General features: G+C 45.7%; 3 protein-coding genes, 1 long non-coding RNA gene and 1 other non-coding gene across 6 annotated transcripts; 2 read left to right on the top strand and 3 right to left on the bottom strand.

The window, feature by feature from the left end:
* Positions 1-1,335: 1,335 nt before the first annotated feature.
* On the bottom strand, positions 1,336-1,407 carry TRNAG-UCC (transfer RNA glycine (anticodon UCC)). The gene has a single exon. It is a non-coding gene; the product is annotated as a tRNA-Gly (tRNA).
* Positions 1,408-4,226: 2,819 nt separating this feature from the next.
* LOC4327530 (protein VAPYRIN) lies at positions 4,227-6,375 on the top strand. The gene is made up of 2 exons (XM_015788202.3): positions 4,227-5,105; positions 5,688-6,375. The coding sequence occupies exons 1-2, from the start codon at positions 4,290-4,292 to the stop codon at positions 6,150-6,152; spliced, it is 1,281 nt and encodes a 426-aa protein (XP_015643688.1). The 5' UTR covers positions 4,227-4,289; the 3' UTR covers positions 6,153-6,375.
* A 526-nt stretch (positions 6,376-6,901) lies between these two features.
* LOC4327529 (thioredoxin-like fold domain-containing protein MRL7 homolog, chloroplastic) lies at positions 6,902-9,070 on the bottom strand. Of its 2 annotated transcripts, none has more exons than NM_001409127.1 (5): positions 8,336-9,070; positions 7,975-8,059; positions 7,770-7,881; positions 7,416-7,590; positions 6,902-7,272 (listed from the first exon to the last, which is right to left on the bottom strand). In NM_001409127.1, exons 1-4 carry the CDS (start codon positions 8,986-8,988, stop codon positions 7,487-7,489), a joined length of 954 nt encoding a protein of 317 aa, NP_001396056.1. In that variant the 5' UTR covers positions 8,989-9,070; the 3' UTR covers positions 6,902-7,272; positions 7,416-7,486. The 2 variants fall into 2 exon arrangements, with proteins under 2 accessions (NP_001396056.1, NP_001396055.1); NM_001409126.1 differs by having other exon boundaries at positions 6,905-7,272; positions 7,432-7,590.
* A 2,736-nt stretch (positions 9,071-11,806) lies between these two features.
* On the top strand, positions 11,807-13,003 carry LOC107278610 (protein G1-like7). The gene has a single exon (XM_015788494.3). The coding sequence runs from the start codon at positions 12,084-12,086 to the stop codon at positions 12,720-12,722; it is 639 nt and encodes a 212-aa protein (XP_015643980.1). The 5' UTR covers positions 11,807-12,083; the 3' UTR covers positions 12,723-13,003.
* A 3,312-nt stretch (positions 13,004-16,315) lies between these two features.
* Positions 16,316-17,044, bottom strand: LOC136353829 (uncharacterized). Its single transcript, XR_010737265.1, has 2 exons — positions 16,755-17,044; positions 16,316-16,665 (listed from the first exon to the last, which is right to left on the bottom strand). It is a non-coding gene; the product is annotated as an uncharacterized lncRNA (long non-coding RNA).
* Positions 17,045-24,281: the final 7,237 nt, after the last annotated feature.

Raw genomic sequence — 24,281 nt, 5'->3', positions numbered from 1 at the left:
GCCATTGGAATAAGTCCACTTGCTGCCCCTCATCTTTACGTCGAGTACTCAAGTCTAATTAACATCCATAAACCGCAATACTAGAAATCTCCACCCATTATCTTAGCAAAACGGTCCAAATCAGGTCCCATAATAATATGGGTGTTTGTTTTTCGCTAATGTGGCATCCTAGTCAGAAAAAAAGATTAAAGAACATGTGGAGCCCACATGTAAATGGCCACCTCTCCTTCTAATACTTCTCACCTCTTCCCATCTACTCCTACATGCAGACAAGCTGCCACCGACCACCCAATCCGTGTCATCCCCATCCGCACCATCGAAGCCACCGCCCTCCTCCAGCATGCTAGCAAACCATGCCCTTAGCATCCCCTCCCTTGTTAGTGTCTACCCTCGTAGTCCCCTCCGCGTCGCCGCCATCCGCCTTGGGTGGTCTTGCCACCCCGGTACCACCGTCGTCTGAGGGCGGTGGCAGGAGGTCACCGTCCACGTTGAGTCATCCATCCCCAAAGTAGCCAGCCCTGCATTCGTTAGGGAGCGGTGCCCAGGATGCGGGGTTTGATCACAGATGGCCGGCTACGGCGAATTTCGCGCGCAAGCATAAAGAGGGATGCAACTGGTGGCAGGTGGCCTCCTACTCTCGGCGGCTACGAGATTGTTCCGGATCTACGCTGCGGTAGAAGATGAAGGAGCTCGAGCTCAAGATATATTGAGCAGAGAGCTAGTTGTGAAGAAAGCGGTGTAGCGTGAGTTCACCCGTGAGAAAGGAAGCGTCGGCGGCAACTGCTATTGTGGTTGTGTGAGCCGTGTGAGCCTCGCACAAGGTTGAGCTCGGCCCTGCGCTCACGAGAAGGAAGGCGGCAATGGCGGCGCCTGGCGTCTCTCCATAGCACATGCGTACGAGGTGGCACAACAATAGAAACGAGTTCGTGGCTGCAGATGTTACTGTTCACCTTGAGTCCTCGACGAAGTAGCGCCACCCGCCGTCCGGCTGCGTGCAAGGGAGGTGAGCGTCCCACCACCGTTGTCACCTCCTGTGGATGGGCTCATCAGCCACGCCCCTCTCCCCACTAGCGAGCTACTTAGGAAGAGAGGTGAGAGTGGGGCCCCACATGTTTTTTATTTTATTACTATCTAGGATGCCACATTATAACTAGGTAAGGGTGAAGATGTCTAGTATTGTGGTATAAGGATTCTAATTAAACTCGATGAGAAGGCAAGGAAGTGTCCATGTAATTTAGGCCCATTGGAGACCGCCTAATGGGCCCAACAGGAAGGTGAAAGAGAGTCTCTATCCACGCGAGCCCAAGAAATTTATAAGCAAAAAATTAAAAAACATGCGTTTGCCGGGAGTCGAACCCGGGTCTATTGCTTGGAAGGCAATTATCCTAACCGTTGGACTACAAACGCTTTGATAGCAGTAATTCAAAACTTAACAATAAGTTACATGTTTAATTGATGTCCTGGATACAGCACGTATCATGCGATCGGTCCTATTGGAGTTGCGTGATTCAACTAGTTTATAGACAATAATTCGCTAAGGCAACTGGTCTTTAGGCTGATATAGTAACTGGTTCTTGAAATTTTCCCTTTTAGAATCTATGGATTTTCCCGTGTACAACAGGCTTAGCATTTCTAAATATTCCCCTTTCCCTCGCATCACGTGAGGTTATGTGAATTATTCCGGCCATCCATCCATCCGAGCATGCCCGGTGGATCGACCTGGAACTCAACGTCTGGGTTTAAACTTTAAACCTACCAGGATTGTACTACTACTTACACATGACCTACGGCGCGTGATAAGTCCAGGGCGACGGAATTGTTGGGTAGCGGCAGCATCCCCTGAAGCCGAGTATTCTACTACTCCACTGGGTCTCCTTGCGGCCGCGTGCCGCCGAGCCGCGGGGCACGCGGCCAAGCCCCGGTATTGTTCAGATTCGTGCGCGAGAAACGGCAAGGGAAATGGGGGGAAGAGGAGAGGGCAGCCGGGCACATGCAGGCTAGAATCCAACGAAATTGAGGGGGTTCTCACCTTCACCAAGCGACCGGGGCCGTATTCTCGTCGCGCGCGTGCGAGGCTGTGCTCGTCTGAAGTCCTTCACGAGGGAACTGTAGCGCGCTCGCTTGCTCGGCGTGATTTGCCGATTGCCACCCGTTCTGATGGGACGTGCGTGCTGGATGGATCGTAGCCTGGCTCCATCATTCTTTGCAGGTCCCAGCAGATAAATGCGATCGAGTGGCAGTCGGATCCGCCGGGGTCGGTACGGCCTGCCGGCGATGGTGTGGCCATCTACGGTCTGGGTTGGGGGGCAATTGAACTCGATCCACTTCCAGGATGAATTCACCGTTTTCGCTGCGCAAAACGGTATAGGTCTGAACGCTATGAATCCCTGAGTGGTCCCAGTTAAGTTAGGTTGGTCTGATTATCTACTGCTACTATGTCAAAATTTTCAATTTTGTTATTGGTAAATTTTGGTAAAATAAGTATCATTTGGTGCATGCACATCTCCTACTTTACTGTAAGTTCGTAACTGGTGAGTTTAGTCCACATCAGTATTAAAAGTTGAGGGCAGTCCACATCCATCAATTAGCATGTGGTAGAGATGGCCCATGGTTGATGAGCTAGATTGCGCGCTCCAACTGTAACTTCTATAATAAAGAAATTTAAAATGTTTGTAATGCTACCTAGCACTAAAATCTGTTGGTGAATTAACTATAGGTACATATATTATATTACTATACCTCTCCATGGAGTGAGTTCCAAAATTAATCTCATAATTAAGTAAGAGCAAAACGAGGAATTCCTTTATATTTTGTCCTCAATGTTTTTTCTTCAATTGTTAAGAGGATAATATCTTATCCTCTTAATAATTAAAGAAAACCGTTCAGAAAAAGATAAGATAAAACTCATCGTGTTAGCTTATTATGTACCTTTTATTAATCTCTACTATTATAAAAATTAAAGATGTTTTTACCGATACTTTGGTATGCCATCGTGTATGAGTCGGTTTTTAAGTTCGTTCACTTTAATAAATACATATCTGTATTTGAGACGGGTTTTAAGTTCGTTCGTTTTTAGAAACACAGAAGGAGTCATATAAGAAATCTCTTAAAAAACTCGCTTGCTAACTTGAGATGATCGGACTCCTAATTATAGCTAATGATTTTCTATATATATATCCAAGCTGATTTCCACAGTGAATTTTACCTTAACTAAACTATATAACAATAATAATATTATTAGAATAGCTTTCACCCGTTGCAATGCATGGGCATTTTTTATCTATTATCTCTTAATGTTCAGAAAAATCTTTGCATTTTCACCTGCATATATTTGTTCTAATTAGTTCAACCGAATTAAAAAATTTATCCTCAAATAGTAGGGACATATATACCTTTCCAACAAGGAGAGGAAACCTATTCAATCAAATAAAAGAATTGTTTGAACCACTTTTCCCCGAAACTGACTTTCAAACTACTAGAAACTTATGACAAAGAGGTTTCCAGAAATGGTCGTTTTTTTTTCTTATATCAAGATTATTGTACCAATGTGAGATGAATTCTTTGGTGTTATCAATATTTTTGTAACGTTGGAAGTATTCCTTCCGTAAAAGCAACTTGATTTTTATCTATGCAACTTTACAACTTATCATTTGGGATGAAGGAAGTAGGATATTGGTGAGGTATTTACTCTATTACCGTATAAACATTTTGGATAAACCCATGTTGCTCTCCCTTCCTATCGTCTTATTCAACTCTACATTTTGTTAAGAAGTGTGTGGACGTATGAGCATGAGTATGTACTACCTCATGACGAGTGGTTTCAATTTCACCCTTTTGTTGAGAAGTGTATGAACATGCTAGCCTAAATACTCCGTAAAATTCCTAACCAAAGCTAAATACTCCCTACCATTTATTTTAAAATTTTAAAAAACCCACCCTTTTGTTTGTATATAGTCAGTGAGTATGTTCGATCGGCCACTTGGTTGTAATACTGCTTGTATAACGTTACATACTCGGCAATACACCCCGGCTGTGTTAATTTGGCAGCGTGTGCTGTTCACTTGTACATTACTCATCAAGTGGCGGACAAGTTGTAGAAATGTAGAGGCCAAACCATCAAAAAGCCAAACTACTCCACACAAGACACCGTATGCACAAACGATCAACATTCCCATCATGCCCATCCAGCGTGACATCAAAAGCGGCGTCCTAGGAAGCCAGCCACCATTCCATGCCTTCCCCTGCCGATTCCACCCCCTGCTACTACCAGTCTCTCTGCCTTCCAAGAAATGGCCACCGCGAAGCCAGCCTCTCCCTCGCCGCCGCCGAGCACCGCCGTCGTCCCGGCCGCCAATACCGCAGCAGCCGCGGACAAGCCGGCGGTCGAGCAGCTCCTGGAGGTGGCGGAGGACGAGGTCGTCATCGACTTCAAGCCCAACGCCAAGTGCCGCGCTGACCTCCGCCTCCGCTCGCTGCACCCGTCCCTCCCCGTCGCCTTCAAGGTCCAGACCTCCTCCCCTCTCAAGTTCCTCGTCAGCCCCCCGCGCGGCGCCGTGCAGCCGCTCTCGTCGGCCTCCCTCCGCGTCGTGCTCCGCCCGCAGCAGCACGCTCCCGCGTCCTTCCCGCGCTCCCGAGGCGACCGCTTCCTCGTGCTCTCCTCCCTCTCCGCCGCGCACCTCGACTCCTCCGCCTCCTCCAGCGCCGCTACCGGCGGCACCACCGCCATCCGCCTCCGCGTGTTCTTCGGCGGGCCGTACCTGCTCCGCCTCGCGGCGGAAGCCGGGGACGCCGCGGCCGTGCGCCTCATCCTGCGCCGGCAGCCGCACCTCCTGCCGCTCCTGGAGCCCGAGGCGGCGGTGCCCGACGGCGCCGAGCAGTGGGCGCCACTGCACGCGGTGGCCGCGAGGGGGGACACCGGGGAGGTGAGGCGCCTGGGGCCGGACTCGATGGGAGCGCGCGACCGTGAGGGGAGGACCGCCCTCCACGTTGCCGCCGCGGCCGGGGAGGCGGAGGCGGCGGCGGCGCTGGTGGACATGGGCGCCGACGCCGCGGCGACCGACGCGCGCGGGAGGACTCCACTGGACGTCGCGCGCGAGAAGGGCTATGTAAGTTTACTCCTACTAGAATCTACCTGTCTGTCCTTCTTACTGTCGTGTACCTAAGCTCAGGGAATTCGGATGCTGCTTTTTAATTGCAACTCGACAAAGATTCCTCCTGGTAACTAACCGTGCAACCATGTGTGAATGTGAACCATAATCTGTGTGGTCCTAAATGCACTAGCAGGTCGTAAAAACGTTTGTGTCAAATTAGGAAAACATTGATTTAGTTGTAGACTTGTAAAGCATCACTGGTCGTACAAAAGTTACAGAACCGACGGGGAGGATCATGGACCAGCTGGAGGATGTACGTAGGTAGCTTGGCTTATGTGACCTGTCGATGCGCTCGTGAATCATGATAGGAGTAGGACGACGCTACAGTAGTGCAATTCCATTATTGTCCACCAGAAATGCATAAATGGCCAGCATGGGACTTTCTGTCTGCGAAATGACATGGTTGAACAGTACTTCTGTTACTTTTCAAGAGCAGCATTATCAGTATTGTTTTGCAAGAAGTGTACTCTAAGCAGCGCGTTTTTATTACAAATTAAGTTATACTGGTGTAGTTACGATGTTGTTCGGTGGGTGTAGCAAGAAGTGGTGGACGTCCTGGAACGGTGGGAACTGGTCATGACGGCGGCGAGGCGAGGCGACCTCCAGAGCCTCGAGTCCCTCCTCAGCAAGCGCGCCGGCGTCCGGGGACGTGACCAGTACGGCCTGACGGCGCTCCACCTTGCTGCCATCAAAGGGCACTGCGACGTGATCGCGCTGCTCGCCGGGTCAGGCTGCATGGACATCGAGTGCGAGGACGTGGAAGGGCACCGCCCGCTGCACCTCGCCGTCGAAGGCGGCAGCGCCGAGGCCGTCGAGCTGCTGCTCGACATGGGCGCCGAAGTGCACGCCGCCACCAGGCGGGGCGCGACGCCGCTCCAGATGGCCGTGACGATGGGGTACGAGGCCATCGCGCTGCTGCTGCGAGGCCGTGGCGCCGACGAGGCGGCCGCGCCGGCGTTGTGCATCGCGTCCTCGTCTTCCTCCTCGATATCGTGTGCGTAGATTCGTTGTGTCCACTGCTCAATCCAGAGTTGTTGTTTATACTTTGTAATTTGTACCAGGAGTCTAGGTGACAGTATTGTACTGTATAGTTTTATAGTTTACAGAGGTGATTGTTCTGTTTTTGTCAGTAACTCTTGTTAAGCAAAGTGAATGTTTGCATCGGATTCCTTTCTTTATAGTTCGATATGGGGAACAATTAATAATTGTTGATTTCATAGGCTGACATGACGCGTGTTCCATTTCGTACTAGTACCTTTGATCAGAAATTGCATTTTGCATTCCTTTTGGAGCACTCAAAACCAGTGGCAGATTGTTCATGATCTCTCTTATGCGGACAGTCTACTATTAAAGCTCTTGTTATGACAAACTTAAATATATCATTTTCATATACCCAAAACCTATAGTTCAAGTTATTTTTATAGATGGAAACACCCAAAACATATACTTTAATTTATTTTATAGCCAAACTTAACTTATGCTGACTGGACGCATTCTCAAGCGACTTGTTTTTGAGACCGGGGGAAGCATTGCCATCCCATTCTCATGGGAATTTGGAGCACAACTATACCCCCTTTGCCACCCAAGATAAAAAAAGGGGGGCTAACCAAAGAAAAGAGTATCTGAAAGCAGTTCCACAAGATGAGATTGTTCTACCAAAATGACCCTATAATGCATGTATGGTATGTCTTGTATCGTTCTCCATCCAACAAATTCAATTACGTCACTGAAAAATAATCAGAGGAGTTATAAGATGACAAATGGGTTGACCCCCCTGCCTTCATTTTGCATCTATGGCGTGAAATGACATTACACTACGCCTCAAAAGTTTACAATCGACTTTACAACCTCCTTAACAGGATGGCCACGCAGATAATTAAGCTAGCATTCCCTCCTGTTCTATCTAGAAATTTGATGAACTGTATGTTTTGTTAGAGTACAGTACAAAGGTGAAAGTGTACAGCTAAAAACATGAGCATACCAAAATATATGACATAGTTGATACCTGACCCCCTCCCAACTTGAGATGAGCCAGTAAGAGGTTTCTCTCCTTCCTCTTCAAGTGATACATTTATTACAGATACAAGCATCATAACCACACTGGTCTATTTAGACTATTTTCCTGGCAAATAAAGTTAGCAAAATTAATAATATTCTCCCCTGAACCAGGTACTAATACAGAGAAAGGACATTAAAGAGAACAATGACCAGTATAGAATACAGTTTTCTAACGGGGAACAGGTTATCATTGGATGAAAAGCTTACCACAGTGTACACTCACCAAGAGTTGAGAATTAAGGCACTGTCTCAATACATAAGCGCTGAAATGCAGGAGATTAGCACGGAGGTGCAATAGCTTCAGGATTAACACAAGATGGTCTCTTTGCATTGTAGTAGAAATGGGCAATCATTTGAACTAGTTCGTCGGCAGTTCTTAGTTCTGTAAACAAGCAAATGAGGCAATCAGGTGTTGTCAGAGTGGCAATTTTGACCATTGAAAAAGGTGGGCCTAACATGAAAGTGCATATTAGCAATCAAGGAATTTAATAATTCAAAGTTCCATTCAATTTGTTAACTATGTGAACAGGATTTACCATAAAAATGGAACTAACTACTCACCTTTTTCCCTGTATAATATCTTGTTTCCCCTGAGGAATAATAATTGTGGGCATTCTTTTACTTGAAGTGCAAATGCCAGGTCTCTCTCAATATTCATATCAACCTTCACTGTCTGGAACTCAATTAAATTTAGCATATGACCAACCACCTCAATAACCTTACCGTAATACATCAAGTATTAACTATAAATATGATTCACACTGACCCGAGGAGGTAGCCGATCTTTACTATTCCAGTAAACTTTAGCCGCCTTTTCCAATTCTTGAAGAAACTTCCAATTGTCAGCTGCCCTATAAACAAAGGCAAAACATTACGCGTACATATCATCCTGTCATGGAAGTAGAACACCTAATTTTCTGAGGCAACTCAAAACGATAGTACATTTTTACATTTTTATGCATTACTTCAGGGGTAGTTCTGAACTTTTGATTCAATGGATTCAAAATTATCAGATATGACAATATAAAGTGAGAAGCTTGAAGTTTATGAAGTTTATCACTTTGGTCCTAACATATAGGTACTATGGGTTCACATGAATAGAGTCTGGGTAGAATAGTGATTTATACCTGTTGTAGCGCTCGAAGACAAGAACGATGAGGGGGCTAGGGTGGAAGGCGAAGCTCTCCCACTCCAAGCAGTTGATCTCTTTGACCCATCCCTCCTCGACCTCCCTCTCCCAATCGATCTCCACACCATCCACCGTCACATTCTTGATGGAATGCTTGTCAAAGTACTCCGACGCCCGAATCCCCCACCCGATGTCGGCGTCCAGAGGCCAGGAGGGATCCTCCTCCTCAACCACAGCCTTCAGCTCCCCCTCTTCCTCACCAGTCCCCTCTTTTCCCTCCTCGTCGGAGAGCTCCTCCTTTCGCTTCAAGATGTCGCCCTTGCCTTCGAGGACTTCGGGGTCGCGCTCCCGGATGGAAGCGAAGACCTGCTCGAGGCGGCCACGCACGAAGTCCTCCACCGCCGCCGCCTCGCTCCGGCGCCCGCGGCGCGGCTTGCGGGGCTTGGTTGTGGGGAAATCGGGGGTGTCGTCGCCTAGGTTCTCGTGGCTGGTACGGGGCTCGGGCTTGGGAGGCCGTGGTGGTGGCGGCGGCGGGGCGGAGGAGGCGAGGAGGCGGCTGGGGTGGTGGCCATGGCGGCGGCCGTGGATGGGGTTTAAGCCGGTGGTGGGAGGCGAGGGTTTTAGGGGGAGGAGAGTGGGAAGACGAAGCATCACGGCGACGAAGTTCACCGGCCTTCGCGCGGCGCTCGTCTTTCACCGTTCTTTCCTGCCCTATCCGAATTGGTGCATCACTGCATCTACCGAGCTACGGGCTACTAGTCGGCCCACTACATTGGTCTTATTACAAATTTGGGCACAAATCCGTGTGATATGTGCTATCGGGCCGGGATTCCTCTTCTCCTGGTGGTGTTGGTATCCGGCCCAATGCATGTGCTCCCAGTCGGGAACTTGAGACCAAGCCCAACTACCTGACGTCAGCGGTTGACGTAATGACGGTGCTAGCCAGGCGCTGTCGACGTCATTTTCCTCCGTGCGGAGGAGGCGCTGTCGATGAACACGCGCGTGGCGTGTCAGGGCAGCGCACCTGGGCTCGTCCAGGCGCGCGGCGGCGATCGATCGATCCGCGGGCGTCAGGCGCGCGTCGCCCGGCCGGCACTGGGTCCGTCAAACTGGAGTATATACTAGTACTAGCTCTGATCCACCGGGCTCCCGCACCGTGCTGCGCTCTTGTCTTTGCGCTCTTGCTTGTCCCACTTAACGCGATCGGTGCAGGTAGCGCAGCCGCATCCCCTGTCTGTCCCTCCACCGGCGAAGAACGGCCGGTGCGTTAGACGATGGAAGCTTGATTAAAACGGATGGCTAATCGCGATCGATTCGGCGGCGAATTTAAGGCGCTCACCAGTACGTAGAGGACGAATACGGGTGTTTGCGTACTAGTATTCCCCTATTCAAAAAATTAGAATTTCAAAGGCAAAGGAAATTCGTGGAGGATGGAACAGGGAGCATCTGCCGTACCAAACAGCTATAGATGTGATACTACTGAAAATCTGAACATAAGTATTAATACATATTACATCCCGTAGTAGATCCTATAATAAATTCGTTTATTTTGAGATGCAGGGAATAGTATGTAACTATCTATTAGCCATCCTCTGCACTACAGTGAATGTAAAACAATAACAGAAAAAAACTAAGAGATCAACACACTATAGCTACGGTGTTTTCTCAATATTCACTGCATTAAACAAACTGTGGTGGGCACAGCTATAGTGCTTCTCCGCAGTACTGTCGACGATCCATGTCCCTGGAGGATTACGCCTACCGTCAGTACAGCAGCCGACCGACGATCACTTACCGATCACACGTATCACTGTGTCAGCTATTGATGATGGCGCTGGATACAATGGATTATGAAATATATTAATCATCCGAACATATGCTCAATTGCAATTACTTGTATTTTTTGGCAGTTTAATTTTCTGCTCAAACGTGGAGTGTATATGAATTATTAATTAGCATTAATTTGTACTCATTCCATCCAAAAAAAACTCAACCTAGAAAGGGTCAGGGAGTAGAACTCTAGCTTCTTTCCGTAGTTTATGTAGATAGTACTAGAAGGTTAGAATTAGAAAAGATCGAGATGAGAAAGTGACATCTGAACTGTTGAATCTGTATTGTAAGCAGAAAAAGTCTGGAAGTAACTGACAAAGAAGAAAATTGAAAAGGATGGGTTGTTCCCTATGCATTTGGGTACTGCCTTTGTGATTACTTGTGAAATTGCCGACGAACCTTTTTAAAATCAAATCGCCAATTTACTTGTATGAAGGGCACTGTTAATCCTTCTGTAGTACTCCCACCAATTCACTTTTGACGGTGCTTCAGTGCTTGCTAACTTTTACTTTGCATCGTTTTAATATCACTACTCCTATTTCATAAATAAATTAGAAGTATATATATAAAAAAATAAAATCTAACAAATACTATTGACAAATACCTCATTTCAAAAAATCATCGTTTCATCGACGAATGCAACTTCCAAGAAATTCTATTATACGAGCCAACTTATCCCAGAGATATCATAACTTATCCCAAAGATATCATCACTGTCGGGGTTCTATTCATTTCACTCTGTTAACCCATGTAAAAAGACCATGTTCTGCTAGGAGGGCTGTACAATGCATTTTTCAACACGAGAGTTAATTTTATACTTTGCCAAGAGCATGAGATGAACAGCATATCCAAATTTCATAATGATTATATTTTCGTAGATGATTCTATTTAATTAGACTTTTGTAAAGCAATAAGGCACTCTTACTGTATTAAGTCAAAAGCCAGGTTTGAGTAAATTTTCCGGTCTATGAGGATTGGAGTTAGTTAATTCACCTTTAAACTTGCTACTTCCGTACATTTTAAGCACAACCATGAGTTTATGTGTTCAACCTTTGATAATCTGTCTTAATTCTTGAAAAAAAATAAAGAACATAAGTCACGCATAAAATACTATTCATATTTTATCATCTAATAATAATAAAAATACTAATAATAAAAAATTTCAAATAAGATGTACGATTCAAGTTAGACACGGAAACTCATGGTTGCGCTTAAAATAGGACGGGGGAGTAATAAAGTTAAAAAACCATCAACCTATAAACCGTAAAAATCCAAAAAATCATATTAGAAATCCAAGCATAAATAAAAAGAAACCATATATAAACAGAATCTCTCTCTCTCTATATATATATATCACAGGGTGCGCACAGCACACGTATAACTGTACAGTGTACACAACACTGTACAGTACAACCACAACTGGGAGATGTACTGTATGCATTGCATTATGTACGTACTCTCTACGTGCAATCTCTACGTGGTTTTCATAAGTACGTATGTATGGCGCGCACGTATATACATAACGTACACCTCCGGATGCGCCGGCCGGCAACCACGTGAATGGGCCGGGTGGCCCGCCAGTGTAGCTGCTGCCAATTGCCATCAACCTCACACCCCCTCCGCTCCACTTCACTGACTAACATTCAGCTCCCCTCCCGGCTGCCCGTCGCTCTCCCCCGCCCCCGCTCCCTTTCCAACGTCCCATCTCGATCCACCCCGTCGAGCACCGCCCAGATCTCTCTTCCTTTTTTTACCGCGCACCCCCCCCCCCCTCGCCGGGTGCGCCTCTACTCACCGCCCGCCGACGATCGATCGCGCGCGAGAGAGAGAGAGCTAGCTTAGTTTCTTGATGCTAATTAAGCTTGGTCGTCGTCGCTGTGGCCGTCATCAGCTAGCTTGATTTCTTGCTTGGGTATATGGATCCGTCTGGCCCCGGTCCGTCCTCTGCGGCGGCTGGCGGCGCGCCGGCCGTGGCGGCGGCGCCGCAGCCGCCGGCGCAGCTGAGCAGGTACGAGTCGCAGAAGCGGAGGGACTGGAACACGTTCCTGCAGTACCTGCGGAACCACCGGCCGCCGCTGACGCTGGCGCGGTGCAGCGGCGCGCACGTGATCGAGTTCCTGAGGTACCTGGACCAGTTCGGGAAGACCAAGGTGCACGCGTCGGGGTGCGCCTTCTACGGCCAGCCCAGCCCGCCGGGGCCGTGCCCGTGCCCGCTGCGTCAGGCGTGGGGATCCCTCGACGCGCTCATCGGCCGCCTCCGCGCCGCGTACGAGGAGAGCGGCGGCACGCCCGAGTCCAACCCGTTCGCCGCGCGCGCCGTCCGGATCTACCTCCGCGAGGTGCGGGACTCGCAGGCCAAGGCGCGCGGCATCCCGTACGAGAAGAAGAAGCGCAAGCGCTCGCAGGCGGCGCAGCCCGCCGGCGTCGAGCCGTCCGGCTCGTCTTCTGCTGCAGCTGCAGCTGCCGGTGGTGGAGACGCGGGCAGCGGTGGCGGTGCAGCTGCTACTACCACAGCTCAACCTGGAGGGAGTGGCACTGCACCAAGCGCCTCCTGATCAGTATAGTAAACCTGCAAACCTTGTCCATTAATTTGTTTATCGCATCCAACATCGCAAGATCTGAGTTTTTTTGGTATATTTTAGTTTAATTTGCTTGTTCCTTCGTTGATCTCCTCCACTTTATATTTTTTCTTCTTTCCCCTCTTTTTCCTTGATCAAATTAATTAGGTTTAGTACATGGCAAGGAATTGTAGGGGAAAATAAACTAATCGCTGTCGCTGCTACTATTTGCTCATGATCCCATACATATTCTGATAAGAAATGGAGATTCCAGGTAATATTAATGGCTTCCTAGCTTAGCCCTTTCCTTTCATCACCGTCGCAAAGCTTTGTCACTAACTTACTAGCGATGCACCGTAAGATTGATCTCAAGCTCTCACTCACATGCATCCACTGCAAATCTGCAATTCCTCGATATTTTCTTGGATTTAGGGGCACAAATAGTACACCAAGAATAGAATGGCTCCGTCCCTGTTGCTTCAATATCTGCAGCATCTGACCCGGGAACACTCCTTGTCTAAAAACATATTTTTGCAGCATCCGATGAAATTGCATATCTCCTTTTTCTCTCCTAGGAGGATGAACTGTGCAGGAGGAGAGCGACACAGGCACAAGCTAGCTAGCTAGGCCCCTGCATTGATGGCGGTGCTCCCCAACGTACTCCCGCACGGCCCTAAGCCCCTCACGCTCCCTACAGTACTCCGGCCAGCTGCGGCCTTCTTCCCCAGCCGTCCGGCCAGCCCATCTCCCACCTTTTGCTCCCACCTTTTTCGATCCGTTTCCACTCACAGGCTCATAGCCACATCTGCAGGGAGAGATCGATCTGTTCTTGAAATGCGGATGCTCCAGTCTCCAGGCATCGATCTGTTCTTGAAGCTTTTCTAATGGTGAGTGGACAGAGAGAGAGAGGAGGAGGAAGAAGAGGAGAGATAGGGCTAGGCAGGCATGAAGGCGGGAGGGGTTTGTCGTGGGCGGCTTTAAATAGTAAAGAGCGGGGGGTGGAGGAGGAGGAGGAGAGTGAGGGGATCGATATATGATCAGCAATCACACTGGTCCCCGGCGGAATGAATCGATTGGTTACTGTAGGCTACGGATGGGGATCGAGAGAGCAACGGCCGCCCGTGGCATGGCAGGGCAGGCGCCCTCGCTAGCGCTAGCTCGCTACCTCCCGTGTGATCTGTCTCTCTGACCGCACGTGCACACTCCCTCACTGTCACGCAGCCAAGCTGCCGCGCCCTCTCTTTCTATCTTCTTCCCAGGTGCAGCTTGCTTCATGGTCTAGCTACCCTCCCGCGTCTGCATGGCCAGTGAACTAGTGACCCATGCTGGCCAGTGTGCGTGTGTGTGGGCGTGCTTGTACTCCGCTCTGCGCACTCACTCCCTCGCTCGATCGATCAATCGCCACTCAATCTCTGCAGGTCGGTCAGTCAGTCAGTCAGTCAGTCAATGACCACCTCATGCAGGGCCTGTTGCTCGCACGCGCCCGTCGTCCTCTCTTCCGGCATGGTGCTCGCTCCAATGCATTCAAATCTTGTCTCTTTACATACAGGCATGAATGCATGATTGATCTACTACTTTCTATACTCCGTATTTCTTTCTCTCTCTCTCTATCGTCTCCTCTAATTTGTATATTTTCCACCCTTTTCGTTTTTCCACTTTTGGTTGCGTTTCGTTTGTGTAGGTCATGGTTCCGAATATAGCTGACGGTAGATGGAGGGATTAATTAGTTATTAGTACTGCATACACCTAATTAATTACAGCTGAACTAGTAAAATTTTTTTGGGTGTTCTGAAGGAACTTTTGGGGCCAAATCACCTGCCAAAATTAATTTACAGGCTCTGAACCATACATTAGCTTCTTGTTCGACGCATATATACTGTTAATCTCCTCCCCTGAATTAATTCCCTTTTCTGATCTGAAACTCTCTTAACTTTCTGAAATACTAGTATTAGGGACCGAGGTAGAAGACGATGAACAGTGTATGGCTAGCCTTTCTCCCTCGCTTTCTCAGCAAAGGAGTGGCGGGCCAATTAGCGAGGCTCGACTTTGCTGATGTCGTCGTCCAACCAACTACTTGCATTGGCCGGCCAAGAAATAGCGGAAAGCCAATGAATCGCTTCCCTTGCAGGCCGGGCCCTCTCCCCCCCTTCCCCTAGCTAGCTAGCTTCTCCTCCTCTCACGCGCGCGCGGCGCTACTGTAGAACACTGTAGCGTTGCTGTTCATATGCATGCCGGGGCGCCTGCTTGCGCCTGCATGCCTTGCCTGCCGCTGCGCCATCAACACCCCAAGCCCTTTCTTTTTCTTGCCTGTTTTTTTAGTGCCCGGTTGCTTTGCAATGCCTTTGTTGGACCCACGGTGCAATTGCGGCAGGCCAGCGATCGACCTCCTCCTTCGTTTGCCTCTTGAATCGAACGATCGATCACAGGAGCCCCGTGTGCATGCTTGCTTGCTTTCAAATCTCACTATACTGTCAGGTCTTGTCGCACTATAAATATTATCGTGCATATGGGCCATTATTTGCGGCCCCCACCCTACATATATATATATATATATAGGATATATATATATATATATATAGGACGACTCTTCTGTATACTCAGGTGTATGTACTTCCCCTTGTTAATGGATGATCCATTAGCATCCAAATTAAAGTGAAATTATTAATTTGAAACCACCGTATGCATGTGCACAGCTGACACCGGATTTTGTGCTCACTCAAACGAGAACGTTGGTATGCATTTGCTTTCAAATTTTTAATTTTCTTTCCAGCATATATTACGTCCGTACTGAATGAGTATATACTGTTTTTTTGTTTGGTCAGTAGACATACTAAGTTTTTGATATATACTGCACATACTATTTTTTAATTTGGTCAGTATATACTTTTTTTGTTTGATATATACTATTTTTTTTGTTTGGAAGTATATACCTTTTTTAGTTAATATAAGTATTATCTGCTATTTTTTAGTTAATAAGTACTATATATACTACAATAATCATCAGAGATGTATATATCTCATTTTTTAAGTATACTCATTGAAGGAGAATATACCTTTTTTTTGTTAGTAGTAGTATGTACTGTTTTTTTTTGTTAGTAGTATAGTAGTATATACTGATCATGTATATACTACATTTTCAGTTAGTAGTAGTATATGCTACTTTTTAAACTAGTGTCGGTATCTTTTTTTTTTTAAGTTAGTATCGGTATATACTGTTTTTTATAGTTAGTATCGGTATATGCCTTTTTTAACATATTTTTTAAGTTACTAGCGGTATATACTTTGTTATCTATTTTGATTTTACACTGTAGCAGTACAGACTACTGGGCTACTGGCTGCATTCATGATTTGATGATGCAAAAGTATCAGTAGTATAAAATACATGCTTTTTTCAAAGATTCAGAAAAGCGGCATGTATTTCCAAAACTAGCCATACTCGACTATACTCGTTGGGTTTATTAATTCCTAACTGTTGCATATATATGCGCTTTTCACAGTAGTATGTAATAGTGACAAATAATATGAAATTAGTTGATCTTGTAGTAGTATATAATCAGGAAGAGATTCAATGGAGTATAATTAAGAAGAGAGATGTATATGCAGGCAACCAGATCGATACATGAGCTGATGTGCACATATATACTGTGATTACTATAATCTGATGTATACATTCGTTGGATGCCATGATCTTCGGTTGGTGGCTTGGTGCTGTGCTGTCTGATGTCTCCAGCGCCGCTTTTTTCCGTTCCCGTATGATTTCAGTGAGCCAATAGATTGGTCGTCGCCTCCGGCTTTGCCGATGGGCTGCGCGCCTGCATTGTCGACGCAACATGGCCGTGGCCATCGATCACGATCGAATCGCCGCCATTGATGACGATCGAGTCGCCGATGGATCACGAGGCAGCTGGCGACCTTCATGCTGGCTTATACCTCGATCGATCTGTAAGAAAAAGAAAGAGAGAATCCTTGATCAATCTGCAAGAAATACAAAACGAGAGAAAACGGGATGGACATACCAGAATCAATCACCTGGGAATATCCAAATAATGGTGGTGCAAAAGCCGATCATGTCGATGGAATCACGCCGCCGGCACTCCGGCAGGCGGACGAGCTGCATGGGCTTGACGATGATGGATTTCTGCTGTGTCGTTGTCCGCTACTCGCCGCCGTGGCCTGAGCCATCCTTGCGGCCTTGCCGGTGGATCGCGCGCATCGCCGTCGTTGTCTGCTACTCGCCGCCGTGGCCCAAGCCAGCCACCCTTGCCGATGTATCGCCTCGCCGTCACCTCCAAATTGCCCTTATATCGGATCGGTCTGTTGATTTTCTGTTCGGTTTAGCACTACGTGAGAACGAGATATTTATGTGAGCATTCAGTATGCTCCCGATATGTGCGGGATACAAATATTACGATGATTTTTTTCCTCGCAAAAATCAAAACGGGTCGTGGTATGTGGATCCGCTAGCAGACTCGATCTCTGCTAGTTGCGAACGGACGGTGGATGAAACCAGGAGTATGTACACCTGGGTGTATAGAAGCATTTTTCATATACATACATACATACATACACACACATATATACACACACATATATACATACATACATACATACATACATACATACATACATACACACACATATGTATATATATATATATATATACATATATGTATATATGTATATATATATATATGTATATATATATATATTGCTATATAGTATCTCTGTGTTGCACCAACTGCTAGCTAGCTGACCAGAGTCCAACACATTATGGCCGGGGGGGGGGGGGGAAGACAGATGCTTTAACTACTGCTATATTGGAAGAACATTGATATTATTTCTTGTGGTTGATCATTCATGCACTGTGCCGATCGATCTATCTACAGTAGAAGCATGCAACGGTAGAAAGGAACAGTAGATGTGTGCATGATTCATGAATGTGTGTTGAGGCTAGCTAGCTGCCTATTTCTGTTTGGAATTAATGCAGACAGTAGTATGCTGATTGCTATGTCGCGGTTGATTCATGCTTAGAAGCATTATAATCACAACATGCGCGTGGACTAATTATATTCCCCTTTTTTTGGTACGGAGAAGAACTGTGTTCCAGGGACAGGGCATCGTTGGATTCTTCATCACATGATGATTGTGTTTCGATTTTAAAATCTATGGTGATTGGGCATTCGCTTGTGCGCTACTGGATCTGAATGTACAACGAACTGTGCGTATGCACAGAGACGTACAAGCCACCGTCGCCGCGCTATTCGTTATTAGCTGCACTGGAAAGCTAACTGCAAGCTGTCAATTATTTAATCTCACATCACTTGCTAGCTGGTTGAAATAAGAGGGAAAAACGTGATCTAGTGCATAAATTGATCTGAGTTTATCGCCGTGTCGGAATAGATACAGCTGATGGAATATTTTCGCTGTTCTTAAAGCTGAGGAAAACCGTTTAATATTTTCGTTGTTTCAAGATATCATTAATTATACCCATCTACGTACTATTTGATTTTAGATTTTTCAACTCTTTTCTAAATGTAACTAGAACATTTATAAGTTTTTCTAAAACTATTATTCCCGTTTACATAGCTAAATAAAACGATTTAACTTTTCTAAATACAGAACAAATGGACAGCAGCTAAGGTTGTGTTTAGATTTAGGGGTGTAAAGTTTTGGTATGTCACATCGGATATATAAACACACATTTGAAGTATTAAACGTAGTCTAATAACAAAATAAATTACATAATTCGCCTGTAAACCGTGAGACGAATTTATTAAGCCTAATTAATCCATCAAGCAAATGTTTACTGTAGCACCACATTGTCAAATCATAGCGCAATTAGGCTTAAAAGATTCGTCTCGTAATTTACACGTACGCAATCTGTGTAATTAGTTATTTTTTCGTCTATATTTAATACTACTCCATACATGTGTCCAAACATTTGATGTGACAGGGTGTAAAATTTTACCAGGGGATCTAAACATGGCCTAAACATGGCCTAAGTTATTTTTGAAATGTTCCGTAGTACCATGATGGAAATAATTAATTACACGCTGTACTCATGCCACCACATACAAGGACCAAATGCCCTGGAGCCTAGGCATCACATTCTGACCCTACAGTCCTATACATATATATGGGTGTTCTCAACTCCTTTCGTCCATAAAAAAAAACAAGTATTGAATGTGACACATACAAATACTATGAATATAGACAAATACTAGGATGTATCACATTCGGTACTCGGTTGGTTTTTTAGGGATATAGAGAGTAGCTCCTTAATGTAAACACTACACTGGATCAAGTCACCTCTGACGGGCCTAAACCCTCACCTTTGACGGGTTTAGCCCTGGTCAGAGATTAGTGGTCACTGATGACTTCGATTCACTTGTGACGGGTTAAGACCCGTCAGAGGTAAGAGTCACCTCAAACGGCTCCCAACTAAAACCCGTCACAGGTGAGAGTCATCTCTGACCGGTCTCAATCAAAACCCGTCACAGGTAAAAGCCATCTCTGAGGGGTATATATTTTAACATGTCACTGGTCAAAATTGGGAGCCGTCACTGGTGTGAAAAGTGGGAAAAAAAGAAAAAAAAAACACCATCCTCCTAGGTTGCCATCAAATTCATTTGGACAATCACAAATCACATCTGGCATTCACAAATCAAAAAAATCGTCGCAATTCTTCTCGTCTCCATTACATTTGTCCCGATTACAAATCACAGGAACAGTCGCAACAAGAAGCAAAATCATCAATCACAGTAGCAACATGAACACCACAAGGAAGGCAAGCAGAATCGTTCATCATGAACAGAACAATGGGCCTCCACCTGCCATCAGCTTGGGCGCGGAGAAGACGAAGAAACGGCGGTCAGCGCTACGGCGACGGCGACCCGAGCTCGGTGGCGGAGTAGACGAAGAGACGACGGCGGCGGAGTAGACGAAGGAGACGGTGGCCGGAGCATGGGGGCGACCAGATCCGGTGGTCCCTAACCACATAGAGACCGGATCTGGTGCCCAGGAGCTCGGGATGGTGGAGATGAGGCGACCGGCGACCTTGGGGCGGAGGGTGAAGGAGGCAGCGACCGGAGCTCCGGGGCTTGTAGATCCGGTGGTAGGGCTTGTAGATCCGGCAGTACTTGAGGGCGCCGACGCGGAGAGAGGAGGCGGCGTGGCGACCGGTGGTGGCGGCGGCGAGCGGCCTGCGGCTGCCACCGGCGGCGGCGGCGCTGTAGAGGAGGAAGGGCGAGGCGGCGTCGAGGAGGGAGGGCGCCATCTGGGGCTGCGGTTTCGAGGAGGGTGAGCGCCATCAGGCGGCGACGAGCAGCCTGCGGCTGCCTCGCTGCTCAACACTCATCGCTCGATGCCGCCGCCGTAGAGGAGGAAGGGCGAGGCGGCGTCGAGGAGGGAGGGCGCCATCTGGGGCTGCGGCTGTGAGGAGGGAGGGCGCCATCCGGTGGCGACGAGCGGCCTGCGGCTGCCTCGCTGCCCAACACTCATCGCTCGGTCTCTCGTTGCTGTGGGGGAGGCGCCCGGAAGAAGGGAGAGAGAGAGGGGAGGGAGAAAGGGAGAAAGAAGAAGAGGATAAGGATGGACTCGGCAGTAGGGAGAAGAAGAGGATAAGGGTGAGGAGAGCGATTTTTTTTTTTTTGTGATCTTTGACGGGCACACAAAATTTGATCCGTCACTGGTGACTTTAGCTCACCTTTGACGGGTTCTATTTTTGGACCGTCAGAGGTGACTAGTTACCTGTGACGGGCTAAATATTTTTGGCTCGTCAGAGGTGACTTTACCTCACCTTTGACGGGTTCTATTTTTGGACCGTCACAGGTGACTAGTTACCTGTGACGGGTCGTCGCCGGATGGCTCACCGATGACGGCACCCCGTAGAACCCGTCAAAGGTGACCCTCATTACTGACCAACACTTATGTCCGTCACAGATATGCCGTCACAGGTGTGAGGATCTGGCGTAGTGAAATTACCTACTCCTAAGTAGGAGTAGTAAGTAAGGTGCACCATTTAAATGTAGGTAATAATAGTTGAAGTTACCATTATAAGTATATATTGCTAGAAGTGGATAGTAAGGTGGGGCCATATTACAATAGAAAAATGAGACAAATAGGGAATGAATGGAAGATAGAGATTTTAATATTTGTTTAGTTCTTATGACCTGACAGTAATGCTATTACGAGATGATACTACTACCTGCTTTATTTACCACCTCCACGATGGTGAACCAGGTATAAGAACTCATTACTACCTGCTTTTCCTGTGCTATACTCCCTTAGTCATGAATAAATTCCCTCACCACTGAATACTTGAAATTCAACAGAACCCCAGTTTTCTTCTTTTTCTTCTTTAACCATAAATCCAAAAATTTTTCTACCTCCTTTCTTTTTCATGTATTTTTCTGATCAGGAAAAATAAAAAATTATGTCAGTTATTTTGAAGTTATTCTAATATCGTACACACAAAAATTTGCAATTATTCATCTACTACTGGAATTTGGATTTATTTTATCGATGCAAATTGGATTTGGATAGAAGGGTACATTCTTTTATTTTAGATAGAAGAAAAGTTTCTTCTATCTAAAATAAAAGAATTTTGCTGATTTATTTATTGCTATATCCAATTTATGAAATTGATACACCGTTTAATTGATATCATTTAGCAAAATGAAAGTTATGTAAGGTATCAAAGTTTGACTGCAAGCACTATTTGAGAACGTAGATGTAGTATTTTTTTAATTCGTACCTGGTGCTTTAATTTGAACTCAATTAATTACTATACAGGCTTAATAACAACACTTTTCTACTGACACGGTCATGCATGCCATAATCAGATGTTTCAGAAATGTCTGCTAGCCGACAAATTAAGAAGCATATATACTCCAGGTCGTGTTAATTTGTAGACACTTTAATTCTCAGAACAAATTGCGCTGCTGAAACATGCGCGGCCGCGATAATCCGTTTACAAATCAAGGTCATGTAGAAATCGCGGGATATATGTGGGTTGAATACCGACCGACTTGAAAATCTTCACATTTTTAGTCCCAAAAGGGTTAATTCATAGCTAGTAAAACAATAAATTTTAAAACGTAAAGAAACTATTACGTTGATAAAAAAAATTATGCTATTATTGGCTGCAACCAAAATTTAAATTTTAAAACGTAAATTTAATTTTAAGTTGATTTTGAGGTTTTCGCAAGGGGAAATATTAGTGAGAACTAACAAATAAGTGAAAAGCGGTAAAATTGGACCTAAAATGTACCTAAAGTCAACAAAAAGTTTATCGAGACAGGTATATGCATGAACTATGTAATTATCAAATCTCAAGTCTAATCTCAAATTCATTCAGATAGAAAAACAAATTTATTTTTCTTAACAAAGACACCTTAGGGGCGCATCTTATCCTATCCCTTCTTCCTATATAATTGGTACCCACTAAAACTCATTCATTGCTATAAAGCTGCAAAACTGTGAGGCCACGTCACCTGAATTACTGAGCCGTTCGATCTATTCGTTATATACGATCTCATCCGTTTGATCCCTCCGACGTCAGCTCAGTTGGGAGCAATAGGAACCCAAGTATTCTACTGAAGAAGCACGGCCCATTTTCTGTACCAAGCCCACCAATCGTGTGCTTCCTCTCCATCTCCTAAAAGCTCCAACCTTTGAGCTTCTTGACCGTTAATCTCATTTCTTCTTAAACTCCCTTTTAACTCCCCCATGGTCCCACTAATCGTTTATAGAGCTTCTCTTTTCATCAAAACAAATTCAAGTGAACAAGTACATCTAAAAAAATCCCACAGCAACACGCGGGGTATCATCTAGTTTTACTATAAAGTTAATGCTCACAAACTCTTAAAGCACATCATGTAAGTGTGCCACATCATCATCCACTAGCAATTATTATTTAGAGTATTTTAGATATCATGCAAACATGACATATTTTTACAATTTTGTTGGATTTTGTAGAACTTAATATGCAAGCAATATCAAATCAATATCTTCACATAATTTTCACATTATTTAAATATATACATCTATCATTTCTATAATGTATAACATGCATTCATCCACATATTCCGCAGCAAAGCGCGGGGTATCAACTAGTATTAAGGAAAACAAGAACCAATAAAGAAAAGGCCACACCAAAAAGGAAAATTAAAACCAAATTTGACAAAGACTTTTTCTCCACCACATCGCAACTATGATCACTCTATGTTATTCCACATCCACATAAATTCTAACGCAAGTGAAAGAGAGGACAAACAGAGAACTAAGAAAAACCTAGATGAACCCCAATTGCATAGTGACCTTTTAAAATCGCAATAGACGTATGTCCCGAAAGATAGATCTACAAGGCCGCTGAAGAAACATTGGCAAGGACACACTCGATCCCGAATTATATTTGCTCATGTACTACCATCTGTCAACATGAAGCGGGGAGAGAGAGAGAGAGATTGTTATTCCAAAGAACACCGTCACCCCCCTCTCTCCGCACACACCCCACCACATGTCCACATGCATGCAATGACGCCATGGACATGAAGCCCAGACCCAATCACACCCTTATGGAAAAAAAATCACCGAGGTAAGATGGCTAGGGGACAACAATAGTAGATCCGTCATAACCACTGCCATTGAAGACGATAAGGGAAAACAAAATCTTTATTTGGAGGAAAACCTAAACAAACTACTAGATCCACTAGAGGGTCAGATCCCCTTTTCCTTCTATAATAGCAGGAAGGGGGCACCAGGGAGACGCTAGGGTTTCTGGGTTCGGCAGTGAAAAAAGAGAGCAAATTTCAAGTGAAATAGTCAGCGTCATGTTACTTTTCGCCTGTATTTTTCCCCCTTCCGAAATGTAGTTGAGTTTAATTTGGACTTGTGTTTTGGTGGTAATGTAATTCATGCCGATATCTTTGTATAGTAATTTTTTCATGAAATTAGTAAACTTTTAGATCCCTTTTTTTTTTACAGATTTTTCACTTATTTGATGGTTTTCTTTAGACATTTCCACTTGTCATCATAATCTATTATCCAACATTGTATTTTAAAACTAAGGGCCTCTTCGGATTACAGTATTTTCAAAGGATTTTTTGAGGAATACTGTTGACAGGGATTTTTTTTCCTTTCCTATCATTCGGAAGGCACAAACAGGTTATAGGAAAAATCTAAGGAAAGATTCCTTTGCTGCTGATTACAAAGGAAAAACACAGGAAAAATAACATCCACTCCGACCTCATTTTTCTTTTCCTTCGCGTAAGACCGAGGTAATCAAGCAGTAAACAAGAACTTTTACGAATACAGACAAAGCAACTAAGCAAGAACTCTGAAGGATAGGAATAAGAAGCAATCCAATTAGAAGAAAAAAAAATAAGGGGAAAAAGCAACTCGAGGTTGCCAGCCGCTCGAGCTTGTGATGGCCATGGCGGCAGCTCGCTCCTGCCGCGCGGCCGTGCGAGCTCCGTCTCGCTTGCTCTGCCCGGTACGTAGCTCGGCTGTGCGCGCGAGCTTGCTCCGCAAACCATCAAGCCCGCCATCCCTGTT

The sequence above is a fragment of the Oryza sativa genome, chromosome 1 (genome assembly GCF_034140825.1).
Source record: "Oryza sativa Japonica Group chromosome 1, ASM3414082v1".
NCBI classification, from domain to species: Eukaryota; Viridiplantae; Streptophyta; class Magnoliopsida; order Poales; family Poaceae; genus Oryza; species Oryza sativa.
Note: the sequence above shows the minus strand (reverse complement) of the source record. Positions and strands in the feature narration are given on the sequence as shown.

What these genes read in the sequence shown, in the direction of transcription:
- LOC4327529 (NM_001409127.1), bottom strand. Translation starts at nt 8,988, where the DNA reads ATGCTTCGTCTTCCCACTCTCCTCCCCCTAAAACCCTCGCCTCCCACC. An exon ending in GTCTTCGAGCGCTACAACAG is followed by an intron (nt 8,060 to 8,335) that starts GTATAAATCACT and finishes CTTTGTTTATAG; the next exon opens with GGCAGCTGACAATTGGAAGT. An exon ending in GATATTATACAGGGAAAAAG is followed by an intron (nt 7,591 to 7,769) that starts GTGAGTAGTTAG and finishes GCTTGTTTACAG; the next exon opens with AACTAAGAACTGCCGACGAA.
- LOC4327530 (XM_015788202.3), top strand. Translation starts at nt 4,290, where the DNA reads ATGGCCACCGCGAAGCCAGCCTCTCCCTCGCCGCCGCCGAGCACCGCC. An exon ending in TCGCGCGCGAGAAGGGCTAT is followed by an intron (nt 5,106 to 5,687) that starts GTAAGTTTACTC and finishes CGGTGGGTGTAG; the next exon opens with CAAGAAGTGGTGGACGTCCT.
- LOC107278610 (XM_015788494.3), top strand. Translation starts at nt 12,084, where the DNA reads ATGGATCCGTCTGGCCCCGGTCCGTCCTCTGCGGCGGCTGGCGGCGCG.